The sequence below is a fragment of the Nilaparvata lugens genome, chromosome 9 (assembly GCF_014356525.2).
Source record: "Nilaparvata lugens isolate BPH chromosome 9, ASM1435652v1, whole genome shotgun sequence".
NCBI lineage: Eukaryota > Metazoa > Arthropoda > Insecta > Hemiptera > Delphacidae > Nilaparvata > Nilaparvata lugens.
The window spans coordinates 35672515-35685370 of record NC_052512.1 but is presented as its reverse complement, the minus strand read 5'-3'; the positions used below and the strand labels follow the sequence as shown (position 1 = coordinate 35685370).

The following is a 12856-nucleotide window of genomic DNA, read 5'->3' as shown; positions in this document are numbered from 1 at the left end:
TTCTTCAAGAACTTCGCTACCAACCCCCGAAGTTCTCTTTAGGGAGGGAGGAGTTACATCGTGAGAACCTACAGCAGTCAGCAGTTTCTATACAACTTCTTGGAACTCTCCTGGAACTGTTAGAGCCAGCTTTCTCACGCATCGAGCGTCAGTCCTGCTTACAACATCGAAGCGAACTCAAAATTCACTTGTCAAAATTATTTAATTCGAAATTTTGTGTATGTAAATAAAGATTTCTTTTTAAAAAGAAATCTTACTGAACGCATTATTTAGCTTGTATTTATGTCAAGGCAATATACGTATTTTTCAATGATTTTAATGATAAATTTTCATAATAAATAATACATATTTTTGTAATTCATATTTCTACATGATCTGAAAACATTTGAAACGAAGAATAAGTTTTAATATTAAAAATGAATGATATCTATATACTACTAATAAATACATATCTGGAAACGTTGCGGAGTTGGAAAAGGATAGAGCTATCTGCTTTGTCAAATGACAGACAACGCGAGCAAACCAATGTTAATCAGGAGCTGACTTTCTAACTTGAATCTCACTTCAAGTCGAATTTTCGAACAACTGATGCATGGTTACGCTCTGTTCGAGCAATTACCTTGTAGATTGGCATCTCTGTTGACAAATCCCATGGCTGTGAGTTGCTCCAGCTGCGAACGGTACCTCTCCTCGGGGGGTTGTGCACTGCCTCCTCCTGCGTTCGGATTACCCATACCAGCCAGCTGACAACAAAATAAAACAATCACATTTTTCAAATTTGCAATAATTGTCTTCTTCAACATGCTATTCTTTTTTTTAATAATAAATCAATTTATTTTCTATTTTTTACAGTATATAAAGTGTATGAAATTCATTTATTCATGGATACAGCAGGTAAAACCCCATTTTGCCTCCTTCACACAATAATACAATAATTTTCAACATAATACAATTATAAAAAAGAAGAATATTATAAACTTACTTAATTATAACATTTTAAAAAATTATTTATTTATTAGGTTAGCACAAACAATACATTGATCGGAAAAGAAAAAAGCAGGCTATTGCCCAAAACTTTTTCAATTTCCTAATTTAGTTTCAAATTGTCCAAATATTATACATATGTTATGTCCATTTCAATTTTCTACACCAAATCACAATCTGAAAATAGACGAACAGAACAAACAATTTTAAATTTGGATAGATTGATATTAAAACTTTTGTAAAAAACATGAAACAAAATTTAAATTCACAAAATAAAGAATAAAACCACTTAAATTTTGAGCACGGAAATAATATCACGTTCACATTAGTTATATAACACCTGTTTTATGTTAATATAAAATGAAATAATATGGAAAATAGAAGAAATATACAGTCGAATATAGAATAATAAAAATACAGTAACTGAATAAAATTCAATATGAAAATTAACATTAATACCTTAGTAAAGTGTAATCATTACTAGTATATAGACAAGAGAAAAGAATGTCTGTGTAATGTACTACCACTAGCCTTTATGAGGATAATTGCAATAAAGGAGAAATGTAATTGCAAATCACGAATTAATGGACCACATACTACTAGCACTAGACTTGGCCCACCGCAAAGTAGACCCACGCTAATCCACGAAAAGCAAACCACGCCGTGGTTAGAAATATTCATAATTGTTCATAATTCACCGAGTGAAGTGTGGTCTAAGATTCAAGTCGACGGTTTGGCATTTCTCTTCATGTTCAAATGTTTAAATGTTGCGCATTTACGGCGAAACGCGGTAATAGATTTTCATGAAATTTAACAGGTATGTTCCTTTTTTAATTGCGCGTCGACGTATATACAAGGTTTTTAGAAACTTTGCATTTCAAGGATAATGTAATAGGGAAAAGGAGCCTCCTTCATACGCCAATATTAGAGTAAAAATCGGACTATAGAATTATTAATCATAAATCAGCTGATAAGTGATTACACAGATGTGTGGAGAAGCCAGTCTATTGCTGTATTTCCACTAGTTATTCTGTGAACAATAGACCTCGCGCTCAGTGAGTTACATTGACCTGTTGTTATGTTTTCTAAAAAAATAATAAATAATTTATCAATTAAAAATGTTTAGAAAAAAATCCTAGATAAACATAGAGCTTTCTGTCCTATATCGTCCCGTGACGTGTCGTCCCGGAATGTGAGTGTGAGCGCTGTTATACGGTCCGGCTGCAACTGTCTACAACGTTGATGGAAAGATACAATTTTCAAGATGTTCGATGTTTTTGAACGGGTAGTATTATAGTCAACTGTCTACTAACGTTAATGAAAAGATACATTTTCAAGATGTTCGATGTTTTTGAACGGGTAGTATTACAGTCCACTAGACAGCTGATTTATGATGAATAATTCTATAGTCTGATTTTTACGTTAATATTGGCGTATGAAGGAGGCTCCTTTTTCCTTTTATATTATGCTTGAAATGCAAAATTTCCAAAAACCTTGTATATACGTCGACGCGCAATTTAAAAATGAACATACCTGTCAAATTTCATGAAAATCTATCACAGCGTTTCGCCGTAAATGCGCAACATAAAAACATATAAACATTTAAACATTCAAACATTTAAACATTAAGAGAAATGCCAAACCGTCGACTTGAATCTTAGACCTCACTTCGCTCGGTCAATAATAGACCTTATGTAAATACAGCAATAGACTGGCTTCTCCACACATCTGTGTAATCACTTGTTCTTAACAAGCAAATCACTCTTGTAAACTTGTAGAAATTCATTTTAACTACAAGTTTACAATTCTGCTTTTGTGAAACGCTAGTAATCAGCTGTTCTCCAAAACCATGGTTGGCAACAAGACTTGTGACCTACTTGTGCCTTTGTGAAACGGGCCCCAGATATAAAATAACATTGTCATTTCGTTAGCTGAAGTATTCATTGCACGCAATTAGTACAGTTTTTTCCTTTCATTCATTCATAACGTCAGCTGAGGCTATTCAGGAGCTATCACACAGACGCTGACACATGATTTCAGCTTTTCAGCTGGTTAATATCATAGAGAAACAATAGCTCAAGTAGATATCCCATGGTATAGGGCGTTTATGTCGCAACTTTTACTGTTATATCAAGCCGATTACTGTCGATTATTGTCGTTTTTTACTGTTTTGACCGGGTAAGAGTGTATGAACGGCACAATATGAGAGACTACCAGCGTCATAAAGCTTCACGGGAAAGAACTACGTGGACTATCGGCTTGTGATAACAGTAAAAGTTGCGACATAAACTCCCTATACCATGGGATATCTACTTACGCTAATGTTTCTCTATGTTAATATACAACATAATTTACAGCTTTCACATAAACAAACTGATACAGGTCGATATCAATGTGCGGTTATTGCCATTTATTTTCTCTTGGAACTCTGTATCGAAATCATGTATCATATGACCACCTTCTCATTTCAAAAATTGAATTTGGATTCACATGAGGATCAAGGATGTTAAAGCGACAGAGTAATTTTTGAAGATAAATTTTTCATTTCAGATATCTATATTTTAACAAATCGACTCACACTTTCATCCATTCCAGGATATAACAAATAACATTTAAAGTGCATAAGAAAAAAAAGTAAATTCGTATGACTTTTGTTGGTGGGGAGTCCCTTGCGGGCAGGTCCCACCGCATGAATAAATAATTTAAGCCGTCAATGGGTCTTACGACTGTCTTACTTCAGCCGGGACCGACAGTTTAACGTTCCAATAACACGGGAGTGATCTGGTTAAAAACTGTTGGTAATGAGAGGGTTTCAACCCAGGGATCTCTATTCTGCTAAGCAAGCACTCTATCCACTAGACCACGGATCACTCCCAACTTTTATATTTGTTTGCTTTTTAAATGTGAATTGTGTTCAAAATAATTTTTTTTAATTTTAAACTTTGTAAAATAGAAACTCGGGAAGTTAAAGTGCAAATTTTTAGTGAGAAAACATGAAGAACCCAATATATAACCTATAAACTTGAGTGTTGATAGGAAATGACATTGGGTAATACGGCAAGTCAGAACATCCATAAGGATCTCTCTGCAAATAAAAGCCATATGAATAAATAAATTCTCCCATAAGAAAAAAAGTATGTTGTGATTTATCAATTAGTCATTTAGTCAATTCTTTGCATGCAATTACTACAGTTTTTTTCCATTCATTCATTCATAACATCAATTGAGACTATTTAGGAGCTATCAAACAGACACATGACACATGATTTCAGCTGGTTAATATACAGTACAACAGAATTCACAACTTTTACATCAACAAGCTGATACGGGTTGAGATATCAATGTGCGGTTATCACCATTCATTTTTTCTTGGAAGTCTGTATCACATGACCACCTTCTCATTTGAAAAAAATGAATTAGGATTCATATGAGGGACAAAGATGTTGAAGCGACAGTCATTTTTCATTTCACATAAGATACCCAATGAAACCTACTTACAAACTATTCTTGTAAAAGAAATATTTAGCTCTTTCCACAATTTTCATCAGTCTGTTTAATTTGCGGGTTTCAAAGATTACAATATAACAGTTCTTGAGCGAGTTCTCCAACCCAGGGGGATCACTAGTCTAGAATGAATGTAATACTGACGTGTTGGCGAGGTTGGGAGCGGCCGTTCGTAATTGCTCCATGCCTTGCTGAATCTGCATAATGGCGGACAGCGCCTCGGGATTGGTCATCATGTTCTGCACTTCGGGATTCTGCAACTGCTGCAGAAACATTGGCAGCATCTCGTTGAACTGGCTCTAAGCAAAACAAATACATGCACAATGTTTAATTAATGGATTATTCATAGCGCAAATGCTGATTATTAGAATTACTAGGTACTTGATACATTGTCATATTGACAATTGGGCCACCTTCCCGGAAAGCGAGTGTCAACTGAAGGAACTGTTCCCTGGCGCCGTCTTAAGGTCAAGCAGGTCTGCCAACTGCAGGGGGGCAAAACTTGGACAGTTGCTGAATCAAACACCACAAACTAGAATAGTGTATATCACTTTTTACAGATTCTATGACACATCAAAATTAGGGAGTTCTTTTTCAAACATTCTGTAGGCCTATTATAATTTATTTTATTCAAACCAGTGTATTTTAACTGTTTGATTGAGTTCGACTCCTCCCTGCACAAGGACAAATCATCCACGCAGGGAGTTTATATTGTTACAATATTAGGCTAGGCACACACCAGTTAGTCAAGACAAGACAAGACATGATCAGACACGTTTAGTCACAATACTTCACATAGTTGCTTATGAAGATATGTCTAATTGCAATGACTAATCAGTGTGAGTTGCGTCATAAGCAACTATGTAAAGTATTGTGACTAAACGTATCTGATCATGTCTTGTCTTGACTAACTGGTGTGTGCCTAGCCTAAGAGATCTCACGTTTATGTTATAGTAACTAGCCAAGTAGCAAAAGTAACATACCGTTCTTCCAATCATAAATTTAATGCGGAGAGAAAGTAATAATAAGGCATTGAAATTACTTGTGAGGAAGTAAAACCATCGATGATAAACAAAGAGGCGATCCACTCATTTTATCCCACTTGTCCAAAAATATTGTCGAGTCACAATATTCAATGAAAATCTGAGTAGCTGGGTGGCTGGGTCTAGCTTGATTCTTCTATAGTGAGGTCCACGTTATAATGACAGTATTTGATTAACATTGGTGTTGCTATCCTTGTCTATTATTTGCATGCAATTACTACAGTTTTTTTCCATTCATTCATTCATAACATCAATTGAGACTATTTAGGAGCTATCAAACAGACACATGACACATGATTTCAGCTGGTTAATATACAGTACAACAGAATTCACAACTTTTACATCAACAAGCTGATACGGGTTGAGATATCAATGTGCGGTTATCACCATTCATTTTTTCTTGGAAGTCTGTATCACATGACCACCTTCTCATTTGAAAAAATGAATTAGGATTCATATGATGGACAAAGATGTTGAAGCGACAATAATTTTTCATTTCAAATGGGATCCCCAATGAAACATACTGTCAAATTATTCTTGTAAAAGAAATATTTAGCTGTTTCCATAATTTTCCTCAGTCTGTTTAATTTGCGGGTTTCAAAGATTACAATATAACAGTTCTTGAGCGAGTTCTCCAACCCAGGGGGATCACTAGTCTAGAATGAATGTAATACTGACGTGTTGGCGAGGTTTGGAGCGGCCGTTCGTAATTGCTCCATGCCTTGCTGAATCTGCATAATGGCGGACAGCGCCTCGGGATTGGTCATCATGTTCTGTACTTCGGGATTCTGCAACTGCTGCAGAAACATTGGCAGCATCTCGTTGAACTGGCTCTAAGCAAAACAAATACATGCACAATGTTTAATTAATGGATTATTCATAGCGCAAATGCTGATTATTAGAATTACTAGGTACTTGATACATTGTCATATTGACAATTGGGCCACCTTCCCGGAAAGCGAGTGTCAACTGAAGGAACTGTTCCCTGGCGCCGTCTTAAGGTCAATCAGGTCTGCCAACTGCAGGGGGGCAAAACTTGGACAGTTGCTGAATCAAACACCACAAACTAGAATAGTGTATATCACTTTTTACAGATTCTATGACACATCAAAATTAGGGAGTTCTTTTTCAAACATCCTGTATTATAATTTATTTTATTCAAACCAGTGTATTTTAACTGTTTGATTGAGTTCGACTCCTCCCTGCACAAGGACAAATCATCCACGCAGGGAGTTTATATTGTTACAATATTAGGCTAGGCACACACCAGTTAGTCAAGACAAGACATGATCAGACACGTTTAGTAACAATACTTCACAGAGTTGCTTATGAGGATATGTCTAATTGCAATGACTAATCAGTGTGAGTTGCGTCATAAGCAACTATGTAGCAACACAAGTATTGTGACTAAACGTGTCTGATCATGTCTTGTCTTGACTAACTGGTGTGTGCCTAGCCTAAGAGATCTCACGTTTATTTTATAGTAACTAGCCAAGTAGCAAAAGTAACATACCGTTCTTCCAATCATAAATTTAATGGGGAGAGAAAGTAATAATAAGGCATTGAAATTACTTGTGAAGAAGTGAAACCATCGATGATAAACAAAGAGGCGATCCACTCATTTTATCCCACTTGTCCAAAAATATTGTCGAGTCACAATATTCAATGAAAATCTGAGTAGCTGGGTGGCTGTGTCTAGCTTGATTCTTCTATAGTGAGGTCCACGTTATAATGGCAGTATTTGATTAACATTGGTGTTGCTATCCTTGTCTATTATTCGACAAAACCGATAGATCTATCCTTTTCTAGCTTCGCAACGTTGCCAAGTCCGTTTTTAACAATTTAGAAATGTAATTAATCAAGGCAGACTAACGGCAACGCTGATCTCCTATCTTTATCCACTGTCATTATAACGTGGTTCTCACTATAGTAATAAGAATCAGTATTAGGTAATTATATCATAATAGCGAATGATGATGATGATGATAGGAATTCATGAGTAGCATTCCCAGAATATTCAAGTTGATATAAGAAAATAACTATTCCATTTTGAAAAATAATGCAATCAAGAGCTTGGAGAGAATTCATCTTAATTAGTTTAATCTAATTTTTCTATCGTATCTTAAGGTGCGTAAAGATTTACGCGCCACAAACATGAGCAATTCACTTTTAATCAGCTGATGCCAAGCTTTTTATATCTGTATCTTACCGTTTCTGTAAAAATACAGATATAGTCAGCTGATTAAAAAGTGAATTGCTCATGTTCGCGGCGCATATATCTGTACGCACCTTTAGCCTCTGAATCAATTCATTGAAGTGTTCCTGCCTCCAATCCATCATGTATCAATATTAATATTCATCTTTAATTATTAAGGTGTAGAGTGAATATTGATGCTGTAGAACTTTTCCATAATTGAGGAGACTTGAGAAATTGAATCGTAAAAATTGAAAAAATTATTTTGTAAATATGTTCTTTGATGAATAGATTGAATTTGAATTTGAGTTGGGTCACTGATATTTACCCGAGCCTGAGGATCGTTGGCGCCGGGCAGGAGTGGACTGGCACCGAGCATGTTGCTAGCAATGGAGGGGTTTTCTATCATGGTGCGCAGCATGGCCTGTGTGTAGGGCGCATGCAGCATGTTCTGCATCATCTGTGGATTGTCGATCATCTGCTGCATCATGCTCTGGATGCCAGGCGAGTTGAACAGCTGACTGGCGCCGCCGGTGGGTCTGCTCGTGCCAGTGCCGGCTGGCGTGCCAGTACCGGCTGGCGTTCCAGTGGCTGGTGTTCCAGTGCCAGGGCCACCCCACGGGTTGGGCAGTGGCTCCCTGTTCTCCTGGCCTTGTTGCGGATTGCTCGCGTCTCCTGTTGCTGCTCCACCTGACATCACACACACACAAATTACAAATTATATTCTCTTCAAGAAACAGTTTACAAAATAATGTAAAATACATAACATAACCCACAAAAACAAACGATAGTAACACATAATATCTTCTAAAACTTTTTTCACTTATTAGGGGTATTCACAATGTTGAAGTTAGCTGGCTAAGTTGAGCTATTCCCTAACTCCTGTCACTAAGTCTGTGTTAACTCAATGCTGTAGTAGTACATTAGAAAAAATTAGCAGACGAGATAGCAGATAGCACAGGTTTTAGTCCGCTAACTCTGTTAAAACGGCGGCCATATTTGGTAGCAAAAGTGAGGTTATGAACTTTGAGTTACACAAATTATCCACTTTGAGCACTATTGCAGCTTATAGCAGTTGGTTTTAGATGGGGCGTTCACAATCCAGAGTTATCAAATAGCACTTCAGCTGGCTAAAACAACATTGTGAAAACCCCTATTGTGGTAATTATTCATCATAAATAAAAATACCAAGAAATTGTCAAAAACCACAGATTACATTGAGAGACCGGTTTTGGTTGTTACACCATTGTCAATATCTGATAAACTTGTGCTAAACTAATCTCTTCTTAAAATGTATGAATTCAGGGCTACTTATTTTTATTTATAAAATAGAATGAAATAATAGGCCTATCCTTTTTTGAAATTAATAAAAAATAATAGACTAAAAATCACAGAAACTAGTTGTTATAATTTATATTTTCAATCTGAAAAAACTGCTGGTTCTTGTAGAGGACACAGGTGTTGGTTTGCCAACTAACATACTTGGGACACACAATAAGCTCTGGTTGACGTGTGAGGTTCTTTGAACCTTTGAATCCTTGAATCCATCCCTTCAAACATAACTTGACATCAAGACATAAAATATTATTTAAAAATATAAAAAGGTTGGTTTTCAAGTTTGACCATGGAAATAAAATAGCATAAAATATTCCATTCTTCAAAGCATGTATATTATGGAATATTCCATACTTCATGCTTCATTGCTTCAAAGACCCTCATAATGAGCCAAACAAATTATTATTACTTTGCTTAATATTATCACACAATCTTGTTAATTTTATTATTCTGTATATTTCTCAATTTTATACTATTGTTAATTTAATTGCTGTTATAATTTTGAGATTTTATAAATGTCTGAGAAATTATTTGGCAAATAAATTTCAATGAAACCGTTGAATAATTAAGCAGACTTTTGTTAACTCAAGCCTATTACTGTCGACTACTATCTGTTTTTGAGTGTAAGAACAGCACAAAATGATAGGCGACCAGTGTCAGAAAGCTTCACGAAAAAACTACTAGGTCCAACGGCTCGAGTTGGCATTGAAATTTGTAACATAAACGTCCTATACCATGGGAAACCATCTTATGCGATATTTTGTGTATGGTTTGACTGACCTGCACTGCTGCCGTTGGCCGAGAACGTGTTGAGCTGCTCAGTGGCGGCGTTGAACATGGGCTCCTGGATGTCGCGGTACATACGCTGCAGCGCGTTGTAGCCTCCTGAAACCAATCAACCCAATCCAATCATTCAGCCACAAGCACAACAAGGAGATTAAGCAGAAGGGCAAAGTAGGAGGAGGAGGAGGAGAACTAGAAGAAAGGATGAAGGGGAAATAGAGGAGGAAGGAGAAGACAAAGTAGGATGAGAAGGGGTTGAAGGGGGGATAGAGGAGGAAGGAGAATAACGAGAAGGAGTTGAAGAGGGTAATAGAGGGGGAAGAAGAAGACAAAGAAGGAGGTGAAGAACAAGAAGGGGTTGAAGGGGGGAAGAGAAGGAAGGAGAAGGAGAAGACAAAGTGGGAGAAGAACAAGAAGGGGTTGAAGAGGAAATAGAGGAAGGAGGAAAACGAGAAGATAGAGGAGTAGGAATGAATGAATGAATGGAAAACGTTTTTATTCACAAAAAGCAAAATGTTACAAACATTTGAAATGTGTCTGTATAAAGATTATAACTACTTGAGAAATAATCGGCTATAATCACACTATAGAGTTATATACATCAAGTTATGTAAAAACTTATTTGTTAATGAATTTTGTTGTGTGCAGATATGGTGACCTAATTAATTGTTCGCTGGCATCATGTCCAATGCTGAGCAGCCACCACCTCAACAGGAGTTAAAATAGAAATGGGTATCTTTTCGGATGCAATACATTGCTTTTGAGAAGATACAAAAGAGCATCTGTTGCTTATGTGAAGATACATTGAAGCTCCTTGTGCATCTTTTCGGTGCAACACGTTGCTTTTGAGAAGATAAAAAAGAGCAACTGTCGCTTATGGAAAGATACATTAAAGCTCCTTGTGCATATTTTCGGTGCAACACGTGGCTTTTGAGAAGATACAAAAGAGCATCTGTTGCTTATGTAAAGATACATTGAAGCTCCTTGTGCATCTTTTCGGAAGCAACACGTTGCTTTTGAGAAGATAAAAAAGAGCAACTGTCGCTTATGGAAAGATACATTAAAGCTCCTTGTGCATATTTTCGGTGCAACACGTGGCTTTTGAGAAGATACAAGAGAGCATCCGTTGATTATGGAAAGATACATTGCAGTTCATTGTGTATCTTTTCGGATGCAACTCGTTGCTTTTGAGAAGATACAAAAGAGTATCCGTTGATTATGGAAAGATACATTAAAGCTCCTTGTGTATCCTTTCGGAAGCAACAAGTTGCTTTTGAGAAGAAGATACAAAAGAACATCTGTTGCTTATGGAAAGATACATTTTCAAAATTGTTGGATGTTTTTGAACGTGTAGTATTGTAGTCTATAGTGAGGTCCACGTTATACTGTGTACGTTCATGTACAGTAAATTGTTCCATCCATTGTGCAAAATGTTCCCATGGAACGCCATTTCAAAATCGTTGGTTCAAGCTTTTGACGCGCACTTATAAAGTTGATTTACACCAAAATGTGTCATTCACTGGCTGCGTGAATGAAGAAAGGCTGTTTTACAAATGTATCGTCTAGAAAAGTGTGCATTTCTTTCATTCCATTACTCTCAAATTTTCTATAGAGAAAAGTTCATTTAACGAATGGTTATCAAACATATTGTTGGTTATGTATTCTATGGCTATGCTATGGTAAGCAAGCTATCAGCGCATGCGCAGCCGCAGAGAAGCAAGCAGACTACAAAATTTAATCGACCAATGAGAGCTCGGATAGTTGGAACTGTAACAATTTACCAGGCTTCGACTGTGGGGCAGGAACTTGGAACTGGAACTGGTTTCTGGTACAGAATCTGTCAAAATTCTTCCCATAGGATGCGGAACTTTTTACCTGGTAAATTGTGAATCAGACAATTTATCACATTCTATGTACACAAAACATGCCCAATGGCAGTGTTTGGTTAGCAATGGTATTGATATCCTTGTCTATCATTTAACAAAGCGGATAGCGCTATCTCTTTCTCGCTTTGCTCTGTTGCCAGATCGTCTTTTAACAATGTAGAATTAATAATTAATAACCAAAGTTATTCAACTGATGTAAATATCAATTGTCCATTTTCATTTTCATAATAATTATGAAATTATTGAAAAATATAACTTTTTGCTTAATAAAACATAATTGATTGTTTTAAACGAAAATGAACAGTTGATATTACATCACTAAAGGTATGCGCACACCGATGCGTACAAATTCGTTGCGGAATTTTCAAGAATTCAGACTGCGGTTTCCAAACGAAGTTTTCGTTGCGAAATATTGGGGCACGCACACTGGGAAGCGAAATAATCGCAATGTGGAGCGCGGGAATATTCGAGTTGACTTATGTTGTTTACAAGGCAGACGAAACTAGTATAGTTCCAGAACTCGCCACAAAATTCGCAACACGAAAAAGCGCTGCAAATGCTGCATGTAACAAAAGCTGCGAATTATCCACAAGGGAATATTTCGCAACGCATTGGTTCCTATCTTTCTCCACTGCCATTATAACGTGGACCTCACTATAGTGTCCCTCCGCCGATAGGTGAAACTACAGGACCCGGACTGTAAGTCTGTACATAGATTAAGAGAAGCACAAACAAGAACAAGAAGAAGGGGTTGAAGGGGAAATAGAGTAGGAAGGAGAAGGGAGATGGAGGAGAAGACAAAGTAGGAGAAGAACAAGGAGAAGGGGTTAAAGGGGGGATAGAGGAGGAAGGAGAATAACGAGAAGGAGTTGAAGAGGGAGATAGAGGGGGAAGAAGAAGGAGAAGACAAAGAAGGAGGTGAAGAACTAGAAGAAGGGGTTGAAGGGGGAATAGAGGGGAAGAAGAAGGAGAAAACAAAGTAGGGAGAGACGAACAAGAAGAAGAGGTTGAAGAGGAAATAGAGGAAGGAGAACTACGAAAAGATAGAGGAGGAAAAAGTTGAAATAGAAATGGGTATCTTTTCGGATGCAACACATTGCTTTTGAGAAGATACGAAAAAGCATCTG

The 12856-nt window shown here is 36.8% G+C and overlaps 1 protein-coding gene across 1 annotated transcript in view; it reads right to left on the bottom strand.

The window, feature by feature from the left end:
- Positions 1–12856, bottom strand: part of LOC111048231 (ubiquilin-1) — a 39733-nt gene that overhangs the window by 10296 nt on the left and 16581 nt on the right. Inside the window, exons 6-10 of the mRNA XM_039435313.1 lie at positions 9841–9945; positions 8054–8415; positions 6206–6364; positions 4629–4787; positions 620–809 (exon numbers count right to left, since the gene is read on the bottom strand). Of these exons, the coding sequence (XP_039291247.1) occupies positions 620–809; positions 4629–4787; positions 6206–6364; positions 8054–8415; positions 9841–9945 (975 nt within the window). The remainder of the gene's footprint in view (positions 1–619; positions 810–4628; positions 4788–6205; positions 6365–8053; positions 8416–9840; positions 9946–12856) is intronic.